At 40.2% G+C, this 23,096-nt stretch overlaps 3 protein-coding genes across 3 annotated transcripts in view; 2 read left to right on the forward strand and 1 right to left on the reverse strand.

Annotated features, from left to right (window-relative positions):
- The first annotated feature begins 3,747 nt into the window (after positions 1-3,747).
- Positions 3,748-8,028, forward strand: LOC122993416. The gene is made up of 3 exons (XM_044367563.1): positions 3,748-3,982; positions 5,314-7,762; positions 8,022-8,028. Exons 1-3 carry the CDS (start codon positions 3,934-3,936, stop codon positions 8,026-8,028), a joined length of 2,505 nt encoding a protein of 834 aa, XP_044223498.1. The 5' UTR covers positions 3,748-3,933.
- A 3,651-nt stretch (positions 8,029-11,679) lies between these two features.
- Positions 11,680-13,656, reverse strand: rnf182 (ring finger protein 182). The gene has a single exon (XM_044368566.1). It carries the CDS (start codon positions 13,110-13,112, stop codon positions 12,273-12,275), a length of 840 nt encoding a protein of 279 aa, XP_044224501.1. The 5' UTR covers positions 13,113-13,656; the 3' UTR covers positions 11,680-12,272.
- Positions 13,657-17,851: 4,195 nt separating this feature from the next.
- retreg1 (reticulophagy regulator 1) overlaps positions 17,852-23,096 on the forward strand; it is a 31,063-nt gene continuing 25,818 nt past the window's right edge. The window contains exons 1-3 of the mRNA XM_044368037.1: positions 17,852-18,057; positions 19,707-19,813; positions 21,688-21,718. Coding sequence (XP_044223972.1) covers positions 17,870-18,057; positions 19,707-19,813; positions 21,688-21,718 — 326 coding nt within the window. The 5' untranslated portion in view covers positions 17,852-17,869. The remainder of the gene's footprint in view (positions 18,058-19,706; positions 19,814-21,687; positions 21,719-23,096) is intronic.

The following is a 23,096-nucleotide window of genomic DNA, read 5'->3' on the forward strand; positions in this document are numbered from 1 at the left end:
CCAAATTATAGTTTATTTAATCTCCCCCCTAGGGTTGGGTGATGTCTACAGAATTGGCATATGACAATGTTCACAGTGAAACATCGCGATAGACGATGATATCGTGTGGGATAAATTACCGCATTTTGCTGTCATTTTGCGTTACTGTAAGTGCAATAAAAGCTCAGTGAGTAAAAAGCCAATAAGAGTAATTTAGTCCACGCAAAAGATGGACAGACGACAGGGGGGCTTTTAAATCACAATGTTATGATGGTAGAGGCTCAGTGGTTGATGACTGTCAGCCATTGGCGACGGACGATGGCATTGCCCATCGGCCCAACCCTACCGCATACTCAGAACATCGCCCTGGGTGTTCTCAGTGTCATCTATAACATCTTTCTCAATTCATTGTTTTTGGAAAAGTTCCAGACATTATCAGATGACATCACAAATTTGAATTTTAGCAAAATAATTTTTGGATTTGGGAGAGATTTGTTCATGTTCACTAACCCCATACATTAATGTGAAATGTCTGTAGATATATTGGAGAGCTGCTTATAATTACTGTGAAATAATGTTTATATAAAGTAATGATCATTAAAATGATGTTTTTGCAAACTATTATCACATGATCTTATTTTTTGAACAGTATAAAACCAACGTTTACCAGGGATTTACTGTAAATAGATTGGATAATCACATAAAATAAAAGCCTAAAGCACTCAAGATACCGATAATGGGTGTTAAAGGAGGGTAATTTGAGTGTAATTTTACATCATCTTTCTGTGTTTTACATCCAGAAATCTGTACTTTGATGGGGAGTTCCTGTGGATAGACTGGATAACCCTATGAATTTACCAAAGATTACTGTATGAAAACAAATCTTCATTTAAATTAGGTAATTTTAAGGTAGTTCTGCAATCTTTTTCATTTTTTTGTGCAGATTTATACATTTGTTTAACATTCTAGTGATGTTTTACAATGAGATTTCTATGTTCATTTGGGCTCCTGACTGTTGTTTTAAGGCAGACATTAAAAACTGTGAAACTGGTCTTTATGGAGTAAGAGAATTTTCTTAAACGATAAGGAAAAAATCCCTCAATTCATAAAAAATTAAACATTACCAAATTCAGAGATACATGGTTTTTACTGTACAGCAACAACATATTGTAAAAATAATGTATGGTAATGTTGCATTATGACTTTTGTCTGACCAAAACAAGACATCTGAAGACATCACCTTTGACTCTAGAAAATTATTTTTTCTTACATTCAATAGACCAAACAATTACTCAAGAAAATAATCTGCAGATCAATCGATAATATAAAATAACTGTTAGTTGCAGCCCTACACTGCAGCATTTGTACCATCACATGAACAATCTGAGCTGCAAAAGTTTGATTTGTTGCTTACTTGGCACTGTCCTGTATGTATTAGTGTCCAATTCCTGTCTGGGTTTCAGGAAAATCCCTGAAAAACTGAAAAGACTTTTTTAAATTTGAGGATTCTGTCTCATTCATTCACTGATGAAGCAGTGGATCATGAGTTTATCTGTGTGTTTAGACATTTTCCAGTCATTTAACAGACAGTGACATGCTGGATCAATACAGTGGATGTTATGGATATTCCATAACTGACCAGGACAACAGAATGTCAAGCTGTACTCTTCTGTTCTCTCAAACAGAAGATAACACATGTTGTTTAATAAACCAGGAGCCTCACAGGCGAACCAAGGCCAGAATGCAGGTCATCATCAGACGCAACAAGACAAACCAAAGATACAGATTTAGGTCATAGGTTTATGATTCGGAACTGACGAACTAGTTTCTATGATTGGCTTAAAGGCTGGTTTTGGACTGTGAGGGTGAGACGAGTTTGGGGACACCGTACGAACAGGAGGTGTCCCTTGAGTCGCTCTCCCTTGCAAGGTTCTTCATTAAAGTTTTCCCAGAATCATCATACGAAGTTTGGTTTGGTCTTCTCTTCTTCAAACTGACAACTGCCAGTGCATCAGCTCCGAAAATCCACAACAATTTGGCGTCACGAACAGGATTTCAACACAACAAAGACGTGGTAAGTGCATAATTTTATTTTATTATTGTGCCTTACCATGTCTGCGTTTGACGAAATCACAAAGAAACTGTGCATCACTTTCACTTTAAAGGTGGTCACAAAGTGAACAAAAAAAAAAAAAAAGCAAAAAGCTGATGGTTAAAGAATCTAAACACATGAAAATGTGTTGAAACTGTGCAGTGATAAGCAGGTGCAAAGCATGTGGTTGTGAAGAGGTAAAAAAAAGGCAGAGTTGAGTGAGTCTTAACTCCTGCAGTGCCACAAAAGTGGCTGGGATTTCTGGGCTAGCTTCGGGCTACGTCCGGCACAGGGGGACCCACCTGAGGTTTAAACTATAGAAAAGACGTTTTCGGGGTAGGATTTGGCCTATTTCGTTTAAGCCAAGATCGGGGATCATCCACTCTGTGTCCTGTGAGAAATGTTTTCAGACTTGGGATTCTAAGTCCTAGAGTCGGGCGCCGGTAAAAAATTTTTCAAACAATAAACAGTGTACACAAGACGAAGAGTTGCTTCGTCGGTTTGGCTTCAGATCACTGCTATTGCACCAGGAAGAGAGGTGTAAAAAAAAAAGAACTTCGGTGATGCTGGGAAAGTTTTGATGTGTCTGTTTTGTGTTTGATGTGTTTGTTTGTGTGATGTTTTTAATGTAAATGTGTTAAAATGGGCAACAACACGTCTAAAGCAGTGAGTAGAACACAATCTACTACAAAATTAATTCATTCACCAAAACACAAGAGAAAGAACAAATCTGTTTCAGTAGGAAACAAACGCACCAATTCAGAAGTAAAAGGTCAATCTGCCATTGATAAGCTTCCCGAAGCAAACCCCCACACACTCACAGATGCACAATATAGAGCGATGTTTTCTCCACAATCTCCGGCGGGAGTTGTTGGTAGATTGAAAGGATGGGCTTTTGTGTTTCCATTTTCTTCCCTTTTGAATCAGTGGACAGATGGCGAATGGCCATACGAAGGAGCGTTTGATAGAGATAAGCTTCAGATTGCTGAGTACAATGTTAACCCAGATTTTGGAAATCCATCTTGGGATAGTGCGTATATGAAAGATTGTGTAAATGTGTGGTTAACTGTTGCTCGTCAGAGGTGTGGAGTGAGTCTGGATGAAAAAAGAGTTGATCGTTTTTCTGATGAGTTCAGAGCAGCAGTGGAGAACTGTGTTAAATGTGTGACAGCATGTCACTTGCCTATGTTGGAAGCAGAGTTGCAAACCAGAGCTACAGAAATGATGAAAATTAAACAGAGGCATGGTGAGAATGTGAAGGCCATTTCCAAAGCTATCATATACGGTTGGGCAAAACGGCAAACTGATGCTCCCTCTCCACAAACTTTGTTGACCATTGTATCCAAAGCTGGAGTGCCTTTGCAAGAGTCACACACAAACAAAACAATGATTTCAATTTTTCCACAACTTTCACCTTCAAACCCCTTTTCAGCTGCTAACATGACTGATCAAACCATTTCACAACAAGCAAAGACTGACGATGAATTTCTCTTACTAGCCGCAGCTGTTGAGGGACAAAGACTACAGACTGAAGTAGAAAATAGAGAAAGGGAAGAGACAGTCAGGCTGTTAGAGAAAGGGAAAGAGTTAAACAGGAAAAGAAAGATAGAGCCGACGAAGAAAAAGCTAGGAAAGCTGCAGAAAAAGAAAAGAAAGCTAATTTGTCATTCAAACAGGAAAAAAGCCAGAAAAGAAAGGAAAAGAAAAGACATTTAGCTGCCGTTGCTGAAGAAACAGAGATAGACACTCAGGACAGCTCAGGAGAAAGTGAGGTAGAACTTGAGTTACAAGGAGCCAGAGGTAAGGGGGAGGAGTCTGACACAGACCATAGTGACGACACAGAACCTGCAGTCAGGCCAAAGATGACACAGAGACGACCCCACACTGCAAGTAGCAAAACTCAGAGACGAGGTACAACTAGAATGACACATTCACATCTGGAAAGACATATAAGATCTAAGATCATATAAGATCTCTAAACATTACATCCACCTCAATAAATGCTCCAAAAATCATGGTTGGCAACACAGCTGTCTGCAAACCATGGACTCCTGCTGAGATAGTTGGAATGACACAAAATGCCCCCAATCCGACCACAAACCCAGATGAATACTGGGGATGGTTAAGATATGTATGCTCTGTGTATAACTGTCTGATACCTGATGTTGAACAATTACTTGCTGGCTCATACAGAACGGAGTGGGATTTGTGCAAAGGTGAATTTCTTTTCCCTGCTCGGACAGAGGATGGCCAGTGGCCTCCTCATAGAACCATGATTGACTGGTTAAATGAAGAAGCAAAAACAGCAATAAGAAAATGTGCACGACAGCGCACTGACTTTAATAAAGTAATTCACTGTGTCCAAGATGCATATGAAACTGTACCTGAGTTTGTTAACAGATTTACACGTACTTGGGATAGCAATGCAGGAATAGGACGAGAAGGAAATGAATATTTTGTTGTTACAACCTTTGTGCAAAATCTAAAACCAAATGTTGCAGCTGCATACAAATTGTCTGTCACCGATTGGCAAACCAAAGACTGGAAAGCAACGGTAAACAAAATGATGGCGCTAGATAGGTGTGAAGTTTTTGCTGAAGACAAATCTGCCTCCTTCCCAAAACAAATGTTACAGCATGCGCGACAGGGGGGTGGACAACAGCATTTCAAAAACAATAACAAGCGAAAACCGGGAAAGTGTCACAAATGTGGGAAAGCGGGACATTGGGCTAATGAGTGTAGAAGTGGTCGTCGTCAGAACAAGCAAAATTACCCATTCCAGGATCACCAAACAAGGAATTTCCAACAAACAGCCCCCCTTGCTTTACCACAACAACAACAACAACCACTACCACCTCCTCCACATGTTGATAATGTGAATCATGGACAATATTACAATCAAGCATAGAGAGGCCATAGAGGGGCAGGATCAGAAAAAACATTTCCCATTCAAGCAGCTGTAATTCGACTTTCAAAAGATCCTTCAGAAGATCCAATAATGCCTGTTGAAGTAAATGGTAGTAGAGTTGACATTATGGTAGATAGTGGGGCCACAATTTCCACTGTTAAAGCTGATGAGCATGTATGTACACCAACACCTAATTTTGTCACCACCGTGGGTGTTTCCGGCGTTCCTGTTGTTGAGCCACTATCACAGAGAGCTAAAATAACTGTTGAAGGTTCAGATGTGCAACATACTTTCCTGATTTCTGAGAAAAGTCCAATTAATCTCATGGGACGAGATTTACTTTGCAAGCTACATGCCACCATTCAATGCACACCTGATGGATTGTTTTTAAGCCTACCTGATGTGAAGGCTGCTCATGCATTTCAGTTTTTGAAAACTATTGCTGATTGTTTGTATTGTTGGTCATTGACTGATTTTAACATGGCTTCCAGTTTCACAGTATCTAGCATTCAAAAAATTGCTCAAATTTCACCAGCATGTGCAACACAGATGTCTGCCATGAGGCCTGTACTACAGTGTCACTGTACAGCAGCATTTAACCCCCCAGAGGTGTACAAACAATTAGCTGATGTGTTTTTGAATACACAAGAGGGGTTGGAGTGTGAACAATGTTTGTTTGTTGGTCCACAGGGATGTGCAATTCCAGTTCGGTTATCTGACGCACAGCGCAAATTGGTTAATGATAAAGATTCATTTCCATACATCACTGTAGCTGTCTCTCCTGGCTGTGACCCACAACAGCTTGAAAGCATGGTGGCACAGTGCCAGGCATTGAGAGGAGCTGCGCAGACTCCTCAAACTCAAACAATAACACACTTGGGCCTTGAGCTGTACATGTTATCTTTAACTGAGCACATCCAGCTACCTCAGAGTAGGTTTGTTTTGCAACAACCACCCCTCCCCACACAGTATGGGCCTCCATCAGAGCTTTCAGAGGTTCCATCTATTTTATGGGCTAAACATAAAAACCATGTGGGTTTTGTGAATTCGGCTCCACCTCACAAAGTCACACTCAAACCTGGTGCTAAACTACCAATGGTCAGGCAATACAATTTGCCACACAAGTCAATTGCTGGTATTGAAGGTGTAATTCAGTCTTTACTGGATCAAGGTGTGTTGGTTCAAACAACAAGCCCATGTAACACACCCATTTTACCCATTCCAAAAGCAAACCGCCCAGATGAATGGCGTTTTGTACAAGATTTGCAAGCTATTAATAGCATTGTAGTGCCAACAGCTCCAATTGTGCCAGACACAAATTCGATTTTAGCTTCACTACCATCCAACTCAACACACTACACAGTCATTGATTTGAGTTCAGCTTTTTTCTCAATCCCGTTGCATCCAGATAGCCAGTATCTGTTTGCATTCACATTCAAAGGAAAACAGTACACCTGGCAGCGTTTGCCTCAGGGTTTTGTCGAGAGTCCTACAGTTTACGCAGCAGCAGTGAAACGGGACTTGGATGACCTCCACTTTCCAGGGGGCTCCACTCTCCTACAGTATGCAGATGACCTCCTGATAGCTTCACCATCACAGGAAGCTTGTCGAACGGACTCCATCTTGCTCCTACAGAGACTAGCTGAGTGTGGTCATAGAGCATCACTTGCCAAACTGCAATTTTGTCGGTCTGAGGTGACATACTTGGGTCATGTTTTGAAAAATGGACAGCGCCTGTTGTCACCGGAGAGGTTGAAACTGCTGGTTAACATGCCTCCTCCCACAACCAAGAAACAAATGCTCTCGTTCTTGGGGATGGCGAATTATTGCAGACATTGGATCTTTGAGTATGCTGCTATGGACTCTGTTTTGCGAAACGCCACACTGCAATCAGCTCCTCCCAAGGTGCAGTGGACTGAGGACATGAACAAAGCTTTTCAGGACCTGAAACATGCTCTCACCTTGGCTCCGGCATTGGGGCTGCCGGACTATCATCAGCCGTTCCATCTGCATGTACATGAACGAGATGGCTTTGCTACAGGCATTCTCGTGCAAAAACATGGGTCTCATTACCGTCCAGTTGCGTACTACTCCTCTCGACTAACCCCTGTGGTTCTTGGCATGCCAGGTTGCTTAAGAGCGGTGGCCGCCGTTGCCATCATGATTGAGAAATCTTCTCCAATTGTACTGGCTCATGACTGTGTTGTGCACGTTCCACATGCAGTACTTCACATCTTGAACACATCTGCTACCCAACACATGACAGCTGCACGTCGTTCAGGCTATGAAGCAATCATTCTTCATAGTCCACACATCACTTTAAAACGCTCACCTCCATTGAATCCAGCTACTCTCCTTCCATTGATTGACACAGATGATGAGCATGATTGCATCACAACTATTGACCTGTGTACATCCCCAAGGCCAGACTTGTTGCAGACACCAATACCCAATTCTGATTTGATTTTTTACACTGATGGTTCAGCTAGCAGACCATCTGATAGCACACATCTAGCTGGCTATGCAGTAGTTAACGATTGGGGGGTAGTAGAGGCAAAAGCACTGCCTCCAGGTACCTCTGCTCAAGCAGCAGAACTGTATGCTCTAACTAGAGCGTGTATTCTTGCTTCTGGTAAGGTGGCTACTATTTACACTGACTCAAGATATGCATTTGGCGCTGCTCATGATTTTGGCCAGTTATGGAAGATGAGAGGTTTTGTGTCATCTTCTGGAAAACCACTACAGCATCACACTTTGGTTAATGAGACGAGTTTGGGGACACCGTACGAACAGGAGGTGTCCCTTGAGTCGCTCTCCCTTGCAAGGTTCTTCATTAAAGTTTTCCCAGAATCATCATACGAAGTTTGGTTTGGTCTTCTCTTCTTCAAACTGACAACTGCCAGTGCATCAGCTCCGAAAATCCACAACAGTGGATATAAAAGGTTGTGCAAGAGCAGGATATTCAACAAAACCTGAACAGGGAAGAGGTAAGGGAGAGCTGTCACACCGCCCTCTGGTGGTTCAAACTTGACCTCTCCACAGAGAATGAGAGATGAATAATCATGCAGTATACTGCAGTGTAGACTGGCCTCAATTAACATTTCTGTGTCAGAGGCTATCTTCCTTAAAGGATATATGGCTAGCGATATTCTATATTTTTCTCACTGTCAACAAATCTCATGTGTAGAGCCAAAACAACAATTAATTGATCTACTTACAAGTATTGTGTGTGTATCCAAAGCCTGATATATCCTATTCCTCATTGCTGTAGACCAATAGGGCTCATTAAAAACACATCAATGAACCACGTTGGACAGGCTCCAAAGTTTTCAGTCTCTGGAGAGCAGTTCCTTGTAAGGCATAAACTGTAAAAAAAGCCTCGAGTTTGGCATTTTGACCATTGCCATCTTGAATTTTTGGAGCCAGAAGTGACCATATCTGGACAAGAGGGTTGAGCTGACCCTAAACTGTGCCTATGCTCCTTTTCTTATCTGGGCTTACGTTACATAATGTATGTAGCCACAGTTGTCGCCGTGGTGGCGACTTGTCAATCACAAGTTAGCCACGCCCTAAAGCATACCCTCCTTTATCGTCTATTTTACTCTAAATGAGACCATAATTTACAAAATGAACATCATGCTATATTGAAGAAGACTTGAAACTAGCAATTGAGACCATAAACTGGGAATTAGGAAACCGTTTACCGAGGTAATAAATTAAGTGACAAGTAGGGTAATTTTCTCATAGACCATATAATCCCCTGCTGGCTATTAGAAAGAATGCAGGTTTAAGGCACTTCGACATCGGCTTCACATTTTAGACCCGTAGTTTGTTGTGTGGACTGACGTTCTTTGAGAAATCTACGATGTATTGCAAAGTCAAGAGGTTGTGATATGTAGCCATGGATGTATAATAAGAGCTGGATAGGGCGCCGCTGCTCAGCCTTGCAGCCAACTTTTCCCAGTGGCCACTCACGGTATTGCAGTGAAAAATCCCCCTGTGGCCCAAAAAGGATTTTCCCCATAGACCACCATTGTAAAAGAGACGCCTGTAAAACTGTTGACAGGACACCTCGAACTGCAAACAAAGTCAATTATGACTCTTTCTGTTATGAACTTTTGATCCATGGAGGTTTTATGTTTGTAAAACTTTCCTCAAGCCGAGAAAAGCGATTTTAAAGTCCGTGACGTCATCATAACGTAAAGTCTATGGGCCGAGTAGGAACTTGCAGGCAGGGCCAGCAGGGGAAACATTACTGTGCATATTCAGTGGGCCGCACAACGCGGAAGCAAACCCGGAAGCTAGAAACTTTTTTTGGCATATGCGCCAGGCGAGCATTTCCTATAAGACTGAATGGGCGCCGTTTTTAGTCCGGTATCCAGCTCTTATAATACAGCCCTGTAAACAGAACAGCATTCCCGCACATGCTCAGTGGTGTCTGCTACTACACTCTCTGGAGACTGAAAACATGATCACTGTTATTAGTTTTTGGAGCCATTTCTGAACAAACTACCGTGACTGTAATCTTTGCTGCGAAGGAACATGTCACCCAGTGCAAGAGTGTGACTCATTGATGTGTTTCTAATTAATAAGATATATCAGGCTTTGGATACACACACAATAATTGTTAGTAGATCAATTCATTGTTTGGCTCTGCACATGAGATTTGTTGGCAGTAAGAAAAATATAGAACATTGCCAGATTTATCCTTTAATGGATAAGGATCATGCATATAGTTATATATGTTCTCTCATCTTTATTTTCATTCATACTGAACTTCTGGTTCTACTTCTATACATGTTCTGAGGGCAATTGAAAATTTCTATTAATAAAAACTTCCTCTACAAATGTTAACTTTTTATTCAAATTTCATTTTCATTTAATCTAATTTATTTGTTGGTATTTTAAATAATATAATTAAAATATGCAATATCTACACAGGCAACTATGGCGACCATCCAATAAGGATCACAGGTCGTGATCCCTCACTGGCTTCCCACCTTCTAACACTGCTAATTGTGTTTAATATTGCTGGCTATCAGGGGTTAAACATGGGTCTATTGGTGAATATGCTTTTTACCTCCACTTCCATGGCAGCAACGGGTACATTTTCTAACAAAAAAAATTCACTGTAGTGGTGTCAAGATTCCATCCCACTCACTACCCAAAAAATCCCAAATTCCCTAAATTGACAAATTGCATGTATGATATATGACATGTATGACATATGACATGTATGACACATCTCAAAATCTGACTTGAAAAAAAAAGTTGATTGTCTTTCACTGTCTGCACAGTAACATATTTACAGCTTGTTCAACTTAAAAATATAAGTTTCCCTGCTGCCTTAAGGATCCCCTCCAGACATGTTTTAAAACATAAAAATTACTCTTTTGGGATATGTCTGATATGCTTTTGGCACAAAACAGTTCAATTATCAAGTTAATTCTTGAAATCTCCTCCTTCTCCGTCATTGATAAATCTACAAATACGCAAATATTATTCATTTCAAAAGCTTACTAACTGATGTCTGCTACTTAACTGAAAAGTCCATTCTCTGTGTATGTGCATTGGAGCCCTCAAGTTTCCACATCACACTTGTGTTGGATGTATATTGGATCACAATTGGCCTCCACAAATGTGTCACAAATCATGCCTGTGGGTACATGTCTTAAACTTAGAGTTAAGGTAAGCACAGAGAAACTTTCCCATTTCAGCAGATGAATGTGAAAGTAGGTAACAATAAGTAAAATCCATTTTTGAGTGGAGGGGGACTTTACAAATGTCTGTTAACTGAACTAAAGTTGAATAATTAGTTCAAAGCTGTCTTGTGAAAAGCAACTGAGGTTCAATAAAGTTGAGATTTTAAGTTGGATCAACAATTGTTCTTGACAAATCTTGACAAATGTTTCAGACCCTCTAGAAGTGAACATATTGTGTAACATCACCTCCGCCACTTTTCACTTGTTGTTATGGGCATGTTGACAACGGTTGGCAAGGAAGCAGAGATATTTAAAATGTCAAATTTTTAGCCTGTTAGTATTTCTTAGCAAGCACTGTCTAAATAAACAACTTGGCATTTTCTCCCACAATTTGTGCTACTTTGTGCCAAACCGCTTTTCTTTTGTCCTTGTCCTTGTAATCTGGGAGGGAAGAGTCGAGTCGTATAAAAGTGGAATTCCCGAAATGGCAACGATTATTTTCTCCTCCACAGACATCTTCCTATAACTTCCTAGTACACCATCAAACAACTTCATCAGTTTCACAGCATCACTTCCTGAAAAAATGCAGTTGGAAGAATCAGTTTTTCATTTGAGAGAACTGATTAACAACCAGGATATAGCTTTAAATTTGTTTAAGAGGTTTCCAAGATATATGTTTTCTTCAAACTACAACTGATCATGTTTCTTTAGAAACTTCAGTGAACAAACAGTACATTCACTCAACTCAACATTTCAAGTCAGAACTCATGATTATAAGTTCTGAAGTTGTCTTAAAATAACTGACTTGAAATAAATATAATTTACATATTTATGTTAATGACAAAAGATGAGTAATTCCTGATTACAGTGTTCTAGTCAACACACCTAAAAACAAGAAATGTATAAAAGGGCTCTGCAGCTTGAACGAAAAAATCACCTTAAACAGGCATTCACTAGTATTTTCAACCATTTTATTTCAGGATCAAACAACTGTCTATCCTGTGTGTGTTATTCTTTAATGGTAACAAAACATATTAATTTCCCTTTTTGGTGCATAGAAACAGTTTTTCCACATTTGTTCATGCTGATTTCAAGAACTGTCAGGACTCTGTGATGCTGAAGTTCACATTTGATGCATTTATGGCTCTGAGACAATCTGAAAAGGTTGAGAACCACTGTTAGATGACAAATTAGATCCACAGGTGTCAGAGACGGTTATTATTACCACCTTAAATCCCTTCGGGTTTTTACCACAACATTATTATGCATGCTATTTAGCCGATTCCACCAGAAGGGGCATTAAAGTTTTAGCTAAATCTTACACTTTGAGCTCTGTTGGGTAATTAGTTGGCTATCAAGCTAGAAAAATGCACAAATTAACATGTATAATAATGAAAAGCCCCAAAGTGTGAGCTCCATTTGTAATTTACATAATCTGTTCTTGCTCTCTCCTCCAACAAAGAAGATGAACATTTTTTCTGCCATTCAAGTAACTGTTCACAGTTACACAGTGACATCCCCATTAGTGGGATTCTGGAGATCCATTGTCAAACATATTCAAAGCAAACCATTGCCCATTCATCTGGTCCCATTACGGTGGTATGCAGTCCCAGAACTCATGGCAGATACACTGGCAGAACCCGTAGACCATGATCATGATGAGGCTGGCAGGAACCAGGCTCACCAGCAACACCCCAAGTGTTGTCCTCTGCATTATAAGCAGGTAAACCCCCATGGGCAGCGAACTGAAGTACAACAGCCCAAGCACCCACACCAGCACCCGGGCCGAGGTCTGACACAGGAGGGCTGCACAGTTCCACACTGTCCACCTCTGTGTGATGGATGCCATGGAGTCCAGACTTGATGAACGGTAGCCACGGTTTGCAGCGTGGGATCCACGTGCCTGGCGATGGAGGTCCTGATTTGAGGAGGGTGCCGGCGGAGGCTCCATGATGGTGATGACCACAAAGTTAGGAGAGCCCCGGATGGAGGAGTAGGTGGTGGTGGAGGAAGAGGATGAAGAAGGGGACGTTGCTGATGGGTTGCTACTCATCAGCGAGCTCAGATGCCTGGGGCTCAGGAGCAGCTCTGTGGTTGCCTCCTGGTGGAAGTGGAGGTTCCTCTGGTTCCTGCTTTGGAGGGCCAGCGCCGCCACCAGGTTGCAGTCATCTGGAAGGGTGCTCACAGCATCCCCTGGCAGTCTGGTGACATAGCGGCAGAACGGGCACACCACAGCGTTGGGAGGTGACTCACCGAGGTCCAGAATCTTAGCAAGACATTTGGCGCACAGACGGTGGCAGCATTCAAGCACCTTTGGCCTGCGACTCCCCAGGTTATACGTGCAATAGCAGATCTTACACTCCAGCTCCTCGGTGCTCAGTATGTCCACGTGGCCACAACCATCCTCCATGCTTTGCAGCTCAATCATCATCCTGTCCCCAAGCTCTATCCAGTCTTGAGATCAACAGAAAAATCCGACCGAAAGCTCAGGTCCAGGCTCAGCACCGAGGCACATGACAAGTTTCCCATAGATGGAAATGGTGACAACTCCCCACTCCACTGAAGGTTTGGGGTTCATTGTGGCTGTCCGACAGGCTCCTGTACTGTGTATGTTTGGGGGTGTGTGTGTGTGTGCAAGAGAGAAAGAAAGAGAGAGAGAGATTTGAGAGTTGATGTGGGAAGCCCCTCGTGAGTTCTGGCCTTGGGGGCTTGCCTGCCTCCGAGCAGTTGGGGAAACTGCGCTTCGTTTGGGGCAAAAAAAAAAAAAACCTTTCATGGGCCGCACGAAAAGAGAGAAAAAATGTGAGAGAGACTGAAAGAAAAGACAGAGAGAGAGAAAGAGAGAGGGAGAGAGATAACTGTTAACACAGCATTAGAAGAGAACAGAGGCGAAAGGACAACAAAGCAGAGTCTGTACAAACCAGAGCTGGAATTTTCGAGCCTGATCTTTTGTTGCTCAGTGAAATTTGGTCCAATTAGTGGCTGACACACACACACACACACACACACACACACACACACACACACACACACACTCACACACGCACGCACGCACACACACACACACACACACACACACACACACACACACACACACTCACACACACACTCACACACTCACACACACACACACACACACACACCTCTTTAACATCTACAGCGCTCTGTTAACGGTGTATGAGTGTGTATGTGCAAGAAAACATGAATGACTGTATTTGCATGATAATGTTTAAGTGTGTGTGTGTGCGCGCACGTGTTCTCTGTACAGTGTTTGATGTCAATCTGTGTATGAAGATTTTTCTTCAAAAAACAAACATTTCTGCAGCTAAGTTCATTTTATGGTCCATTTCAGCGGTGTTCAGAGAAAAAGCTCTAAAAAGCCACTGTACACAGCCAGATATTTCCCTCAGGAGTTGGTAGAGAGCAAAAACAGACCAAACAGGGAGTGAATATTGGACATTTACCAGGTGGACAGAAACACGACTCCAAATGAATGATAATGTTGCTCCGTAACTGCTGGATGTGGAAATAAGCGACTGTATGCTAACAAGTTCAACATATCAATTTAAAAGCTGCTGATATGTCAGTGTTGTGTTCACTACTTGTTTCCTCTGCCCCCAAGTGGCCAAAAATCAGTCATTGCAGGTTTAAATATTTAATTAAAAAAAACAACAACAACAACACACTGACCAGGATTTTAAGGATGTGAAAATCATAAAAGACATTTCTGGTACTTCCAAACCTGTCGAGAAGTCATCAGTGTTCCTGTGATTCACCTGCTTAGTTTCTATTTTCATTGTCACAAGAAAAAACGCTTCTTCAGATGCTTAAAGTGACTTCTGTGATGTTTTCTGTTGTGATGAGCACCCTCTAGTGGTTGTGAAAATGGCAACCGTCCTCAATTAGTACTAAAGCCGCATGTGGGAGGAGGTTGGGTTGGATGATTGGCTGAGTGTCTGACTTTAACATCAGAGATCATGATTTGCATCCTAAAAACACTTCGACCAAGTTGTTCTTGTTGCTTTAAACTTAACCAGACTTCAACCATGGAGGTCACAGATCAGAAAACTGCTCATGGGTTGTTTCATATCCAGCGTTGTCGGTGTCAATATTGGATGGATTCAGCTTGTAACTCTGTCAGTGATTTGTATAAAACCACATTTGTTCACATGAATGCTTGTGGAACTTTTTATAGCAACATTTTGTTGACATACTAATCCAGTTGTTGGTCATGGTTACAGCAAGTTAAAATTAAGCTTATCCACAGACTGCAGTTGACTCATAAAATATCAAAGAAAGAAAGTTTAGTTTAGTTAATGAAAGTTACTGTGGTTCCTCTCCTTTTTCACTAAATCCTGGTTCCCAACATTACCAGTTTTTTTCAACAAAAAAAAAAATTCAGTTCAATGTTTCTGTTAATTTATCTGTCGTGTTACACAAATAATGTAATACGGGTTAAAGTTGGGTGGTTTGTGTTTCACAAAGGTATATTTTGTTTAAAGGTTTCAGTCCTGCTGTGTTGAGAGTTTTTTGAGAGTTTTGTCATCAGTGATAGTGAAACAGGCGTGCGTCATTAGCTGTAGCAATGAGTCACCAGGCATTGTCCAGTAGGGGAAAGAAGGATAAAAACTGTTCTGTTGTAAATGACATTCTGTATAATTTGGTGACTCATGGTTGTGTGTGTGTGTGTGACCAGAGGAAATTGTGATTGTCAGCAGGATTTTCCCTTCTGTTTTATTACTATTTTTGTTAATAAATATCACCTTTTTTTTGCACACTGTGGCCTGCTTACGTTTTTTTTTAACACCCCTTTAAAAGTTTCCAGTGCCGAATAATATTTTCTACCCTTTATATGAGGTGGTGGTACCACAGTTACCTTTCAAAACAGCTATGGATTTGCCTTGAGAACCCTCTATAAGTGTGAATATGTGTCAGAATCGGCGTACTGGCGTGGAGTGAGGGAGTGGCCCCGGCAGTGGAAAGTGGAGCAGATCTTTGTTGGAGATCACGGTTTGGCAGTGAGCTCTGATCTTGATTTGAGTCCAGAACAGCGCAGACCGCAGTGCAAAATGGGTCATCATCTCTTTGTAGTTCTTAGTTTCCCCTCGTTTCTCCCTGAGATGGGTTAAATCTGACTCTGCTGTCTGTCATACAGGCTGTATTCATCCGGCTATCATTCTGTTTTTGAAACCGCCTTTCTGATAGTGAAAGTTGAAGGATTGAGTCCAACAATTTTTGTAAGTTTCTAAAACAGACAAGCCAACAACCACGCCCACTTTACACAGTGATTGGTCAGGTGTGTGCAGGTGTTCTTCTCACAAGTACTTTTGTAGGTATAACTGACAGCAACCATCAGTGGTAGAATGTAAGTAAGTACATTTACTCAAGTACTGTACTTAAAGGTGCAGTGCGTAGGATTTCTTTATGGTGGTGCAATATGGTGGGCTCCGTGGAAGAGGACCTGCCCCCTGTGTAGATATAAAGGGCTCATTCTAAGGTAACAAAAACACAACGATTCTAATTTTCAGGTGATTATACACTAATTAAAACATACTTATGAATATTATATTCCATTTCTGCCAAGCCTGTTCTGCTAGATGCCACTAAATTCTACACACTGCGCCTTTAAGTACAATTTAGGGGTAATTTTACTTTACATGAGATTTATCTGGTGGTGACAGGCTTAATCAGCATTGTGTGAACTTGTTTGGCAAAGGTTTGAATGTAACAGACGTTCATTTATATGTAAAAATTGTAAATAAAACCCCATTAACTAATATGGTCACATTCATTTTCTTTATTTTCATATATTACATGAATAGATTATATAACAATAGCAGCATAACACACGACCAGACACACTATAAGACGACAGACTATAAGAAATCTCCAAACACACACACACACACACACACACACACACACACACACACACACACACACACACACACACACACACACACAGCTGACGTCAATGACCTCAACCACAACAAAACAAGTAGCGGCTGAAGAGTCTGGACCTGCGTGAAGTCAGACAGAACTAGATTGAACAAGGCAGGAAGTGAGGCGGTTTCGTCCATCACAATAAAAGCATAATATATAAAGATGCACTATTAGTCTGTAAAATGACATTCTGAAATAAAATCCAAGCAGTTGTTATTCCCATTCAGGTGTATGATTTACTAGTATGGGAACTTTCACATTAATCTGTTGAAAGTGGAAAGTTTCTCTGTGCTCATTGAAAATCCAATTTTAAGGGGCGGGCCAACAAACATGATTTCCTGACCTCACACCCTGCGTGCTGTTATTGGCTGGCGGTTACAATCCTACTGCCCAAAGTTTGAAGCCCAGAAGCGTCCTGAACACAGTAAAATAATAAGAAAATAAGAAAATACAGACATAGGGCAGGGTCTCTGTACATGTAAATACAAGCCCCTTTTACACAGCCTGTTTAAGGCTGGAATGCTGCGCCTTTATTCCGCCTCACTGTTCTGTATAAAAGGTACAGACACAGAGTGGGGGGTGGGGGGCAGAGTTGCTCCGCCAGTAAGCTAGCTACGGACTCTTTGAATCTGGCATGCTATGTAAAAGCACACAAGAGGGCAGCATTATGCTGGCTCAGTGTAAAAAAGCAAAGGTGGCTTAACGATGGATCTTCTTTACAGCTATAATACAGGATCTCTGTATAAAAGAGCCTACAGACACCATCACACACTTCTAGTGGGTCATAAGTGATGATTGAGAGGGATTTTTTGTTGGGTCTATACATTGCTTTTTTAATAAAGTCTTACGTGGTATGCATTTTAGTCCTCAGTTAAAAATGGAAAAACTAAAAAAGAAAAGTAATTGAGGCTTGTGTTTCTGAGCTGGTTCCCGTCTTACCTTCAGATTCACAAGATCACAAGATCACATGATGATGCCAGAACCCTCATAGGTTGCTAATTGGTCCGAACCATGGTGGTTTGGAAACAAGCGTATAACTTGAAACCCGGCAAGATGTATTCACGTGTGACATCGTGATCTCGCGACTCCAGCTGCCTCACAAGGTCAGCTGCCGCTTGAGTACATCAGTTCTCATGCGAAACATAGTCACCTTTATTTTGAAAACCCAATACCGGAAGCATAGTCGTACACATTCCGGAGAGCTTGACACCGCGGGAGGAGCGGAGGGGACCCGGTCGTGTTCCAATGCTGGGGAGCCGGGAAGCAGGAACCGCGGGCGGCGGAGAGGCGGCTGCCGGGCCGCTGAGCGGGGCACACCCCGAGAAGGAGATGCCTCCCGGCCGCGCAGGGTGTCGTCTCACCGGCCTGGTCAACTGGAGGCAGAGACCGTGCAGGACTTCAGCCCTGTTTGCTGCAGCCAACACGCTGTTCTGGTAGGCATCATGACGCAGGGATATCAGCCTCCCATCCTTAAAACACTGAGCTGCTGTTAATTAGAGGAAAAATAACTTTGGATTGACCCAAAACCTCAGTAGAACATCATCATAACATTTATATAATAATCGTATTTCCTGAATTTGCCTGAATCTTTTAGCTATTTTATGTTTTGTACCCCAATTATTTTGTCCTATAGAATTACTACAATAAGCTCATCCTCTAATATTTTAGGGGCATACAATTAGTCTTTGATTCCATCTTCAACTGTATTGAACATAATGGTATATTTTATTATTATATTTTATTTTAAATTGTTATCATTTTATTACCATGATACTGAAAAATCAGGGGTTTGCAAAGAGTTTGCATCCATTGTTTTGAATTTGTTTGTTTTATAGTTTCTAATATCTCTATAATATTTTATATAATAATATAATATATATAAAATAAAGAATAATATGGTAATCTATACTCGGGGCCGTAGCTAAGATTGTAGAAATACTGAGTTCATAAGTTCAAATCCACCCCAACTATCTCCCACTTTTATTTTTAAAAAAATATTTATTTATTCAGTTGTATTTTCCATACATTTTATATCTGTCAGGAATAAAATTCCAGTGGGGAACTGCTGGCCTTTTGCTGACCTAAAAGTAGTCAAATTTAAGTAAGTCTAAGTCTAAAAATACTTCAAACTGCAAAAATATGGAGGACGTGACCTCAGTGTCCTCAGTGGCAGCCACAGCCCTGTGTTTTTTCCATTATGAGCTTCCGACCTTGTTTTTATGGTGCGTCCTCATCTCCTGTAGTATTATGATGATATTTTTTTATAAAATTAATTTCAGACTGTGCTGTTGTCAGGAATTTACAGTCCAAATTCATCCAATGCAACCCTAACCCGACAAAATAATTGTATCTCCCTACACATTAGTCTTCATGCTGTTTCAGATAAATGCTGCTGTCCAGAGCCAGAACATAATTCTGGAGGAAAAATACAAAATCAGTTCATTTAGATTTATTTTTCGGCCTAAAAACAATCAAATTTAAGAAATGCCAGAATCAGCCTTAAAGACTCACCATTTATGTGTTATTGTTGAACGTAAAGTCAAAATTCCCCGGCACACAACATGTCCCCTCTGTCTTCAGTGGGGGCCACATTCCTGATTTCAGCTATAGTTAAAAGCTTTTCTTTGACATTTGGTCAGTAAACATTTCTATTCCAGTATCCATTTTTCATACAGACTCAAAGGGAAATAATATACCAGTATAATAAAGGGTCTTTTATATTACAGGGCAGACTTTTGTATCCCTGCATCCTTCTGATACTGGCTGGTTATTTTAAATGAGTAAAGAAGAAAATCATGGTATAAAATTGGATGTAATTTGCTTTAAAATGTTGAAAAGACTCTCTGCATCCATAAAAATAGAAGATTGTGGGAACAGTAGGCTACTGTCTGAGAATTTCAGCCACATTCACAATTCCACTGAATACTGGCTCAAAATACTGTATAAATCAACATCTTTTCTCCAAAAATATTATTATTAGCCTTCAAAAGAGCCACACTGACACAACATGATACTTAGTGCAGCCGTGTGTGTGTCGCTGAATATGCAGATGTGAGGTGAAGCTTCTTTTGTCTCTCTGCAGGTTCGTAGCCTTCACTTCTTTCCGAGCCTACAGCCTGTCGGCCGTCCTGCTGGCTCTGCTGGTCGTCATGGTGACCGCCAGAGACATCGCTCTGTCCAGATCCACAGGTAAAAGCGACAGGACTTTTTATTTTATTAAACTCCCGAGGAAGGTCAGAGTAACCATAACAGCGATTCAATCAAATATTACAAATAAAATATCAAACCAAGTAATAAAACCACAATAATCTAAAAAATAGCTGCAAATTGTGAATTTTCCTAATGAAAGAGACTCTAAATTAGAGCTGAAACGATTACCTGAGTAATCAGTTAGTTGATAAACGTGCAACACTTGCATTGTTCCAGCTGCAACTCCTAAAATATGAGTATGTACAGCTTTTCTTTAAGTAATTAATGACAGATTAATCAAGAATGAAAATCATTAGTTGCAATTTTCTAACTTAGATCTGATTATTGTGGCATCTCGTTATTAGTGTTTATTAGTTACTACATATTAATACACTTTCAGATACAAATACTACAACATTATTTACCAATAGACACAGTTTGTTTACTTTGAGTTACTAGTATACATTTAAGACAAAATGTAAAAGAAACACATTTTAAAAAGACATTTAAATACAATTAAAAAGAGTTAAATAGTAATTTGTCAATACTAATATTGAGAAATACAAATAGCATAAATAATAATTCCAGTTTATAACAACTTGGGTCTTATTCTTGTTGTTTTATACATTATTTCCATCTGTATTAATAACGTTTCACTCACTAAGTCAATAGCTGAAATTTAGGAACATAGTATTAATTATATATAACGTTGCTAAAAAAGAAGTCTGACTGGTCAGGAAACAGGAGCAGTCAGGTTCAAAATAATTAGTTTTATAATTTTTATAACTTTAGTAAAAACACTGTATGAGCACACCTTTCTCATTTCCTTACTTCAACAATAAGCTCATATCTTCACTTTAACCCTATTAAATTGCAATTCTACATTGAACTAAACTGACTCAAAGCTGCGACAAGTTAAGTTGGCAGTCAATCGATGGAAAGTTCATCTGCAACTATTTTGTCTTATTTAAAAGTATTTAAAGTAGTTATAATGCAAGAAATCTCAGAGTTTGATGAATTTCTTCTGGTTAAATGAGCGACTCCACACAGCACCTTAACATCCAGACTGTAGAGGTCAGATAGAAGCTACATTCATGTTATTTTTTTCACAAAGCCTGCGTCACAATCACAGACTACCTTTATCTGTCCAGCATGATAAACACAAACATCTCTGCTTTCACTCTCAGTGTAAATGTGCTTACTTCCCCTCTGACGTCGCAGTAAATCAGCTGCTGGAACAAGCGATTAATCACAAAAATAGTCTGCAGATTAATCGATTATGAAACGATCCTCAGTTGCAGCCCTAAACTGAATAACTATGGGAACAGTTGAGGCTTTTATCCAAGCTGCTCGATGTGGGTCCAGCTCAGATTTTTGGATGATTTCACCCTGATGGCAACTCGTTAGCCTGATGAGTAATAAGGATGCTTACGAGAGATGGTTACTCATCCGCCTGACGCATTTAAAATAAAAATAATGACAGAACAAAAAACAAGACATCATTTATCACTGTCATGTTATATTATCTAATGAAATGATTACAGCTTCTTTCCTTTTTAGGTCTTAGTCAGCACTTCTCTAGAAGTAGTGTTGTGCCTCTGACCATTGTACTCTTAATAATGGTTAATTGTATGCTGCCAAGCCTGCAAATTAGCTGTAATTAGCGCCAAGTAAAGAGAAAATCCGCTGTAAAACTCTTAATCTCTGTAAGGAAACAGATATTGACGTTCATTTTTGGATTTCTAGTTCCATTTAGTTGTTTAGTGTATTTTTCCTCTTCCTATGGACTCCTCTAAGGTTTATTATGAGGGCATTATCCAATGACGTGTATCCATCCAGTGTTAAATCATGATAAAGATTTCCTTTTTCCACAGGAGCTCACTTATGGCGCAGCATGACGGCAAGGTAGGATACTGAAGTGCATCCGATGGTTGTTTGTACATGTGTGTTTGGTGTTAGACAGCGATTGCAGGTTAGGGTTTTAGTTTCAGAAACATATCTGAGAGGCAAAGCTGCTCTGGAGGTAGAAGTTATCTGATTGGTTTAAAATTTGGTAGTCAGGGTTAAAGCCCGCTGCTGAGGTTAGCTTACCCGCTAATTTGATCTGCAATGAAGGAACTCAAAAATATAACTGTAAAGTTTTAAAAACATGTCAAAAGTAAATAAAATATGTAGATGGCAATTACTTTTTTTTCTTTTAATTTGAGATTCAGGAAGGTCAGCAGGCTAATTAATTAGCTTAACTTATAGGTACAGGACAGTTTTGGTAATTTGAACTCAGAAGCTCAAGTAGACTAACTAGCTAGTTTAGTTCACAATTTTTCAAATCTGTCTTAAAACAATAGTCAGGTGCCCAAATGAACATTGAAATGAACAATTACAACAATTGAACTTGTTGTAATTTAAAAGTTGATGTGAAGCTTATATGAGGCTTCAGCAGTCTGAGTTAGTCATATCAAGTGGATATCTGACACATTTACAGTCTTTTTAGCATCAAATTCCCTCTTTGTGTTTCCTCAGACAGTGTTTACCTGTTGAGCTGCAGGTGGAAGTATAGTAACAAAAAGAGAGACTTTGGCACTAAAAAGACTGTAACGTTGAAAGATATCTACTTGATTTGACTCATTTGGACGTTGAAGCTTCATATTAGCTTCAGATAAACTTTTATATACATTTTTGCACAGAAGGAGGACTGTGGATTTTGTCCCCCATCATTTACGTTGTAAGTGCATTATGAAGGGATCTTCTAATGTTCAGTATGAACATGAGGAATGATTACAGCAAGAAAAACATGTTTCACTGTTCATTTGGGCTCCTGACTGTTGTTTTAAGATACACTTGAAAAACTGTGAACCCATCTTTCAAGTCTTGAGTCTTAAATGTAATTCTTGCCTTGCACAGACAAAACTACTTCAGAAATGTGTGTCATGTCAAACTAAATGCACAGACGTGTGGAACAGACAGCTCAGCATCCTTTCTGACACCAGACTCCTAAATCTGCACTGGACTGTTGTGAAGCCCTGCAGAGCTGATTGGTCACACATGACCGTCTAATCAAATCCCACCGCTAACATCTCCTCTCTGAGACTGAGCCATGTGACGGCTCCAACACTGGTGTAGTTTCAAATCACAAATCATCTTGTGATACACAAGTATTTACTAGCATTTAGTGCTGAAATGGTTAGTTAATTAACAGATTAGTCTATCAACAGAAAATGTATGTAATTGTAAGTTGAATAGCTTCTTGGATTCTGACTGTTGGTCCGACAAATAAAGCAGTTGG

The sequence above is a fragment of the Thunnus albacares genome, chromosome 12, assembly GCF_914725855.1.
Source record: "Thunnus albacares chromosome 12, fThuAlb1.1, whole genome shotgun sequence".
In the NCBI taxonomy this organism is placed as follows: Eukaryota; Metazoa; Chordata; class Actinopteri; order Scombriformes; family Scombridae; genus Thunnus; species Thunnus albacares.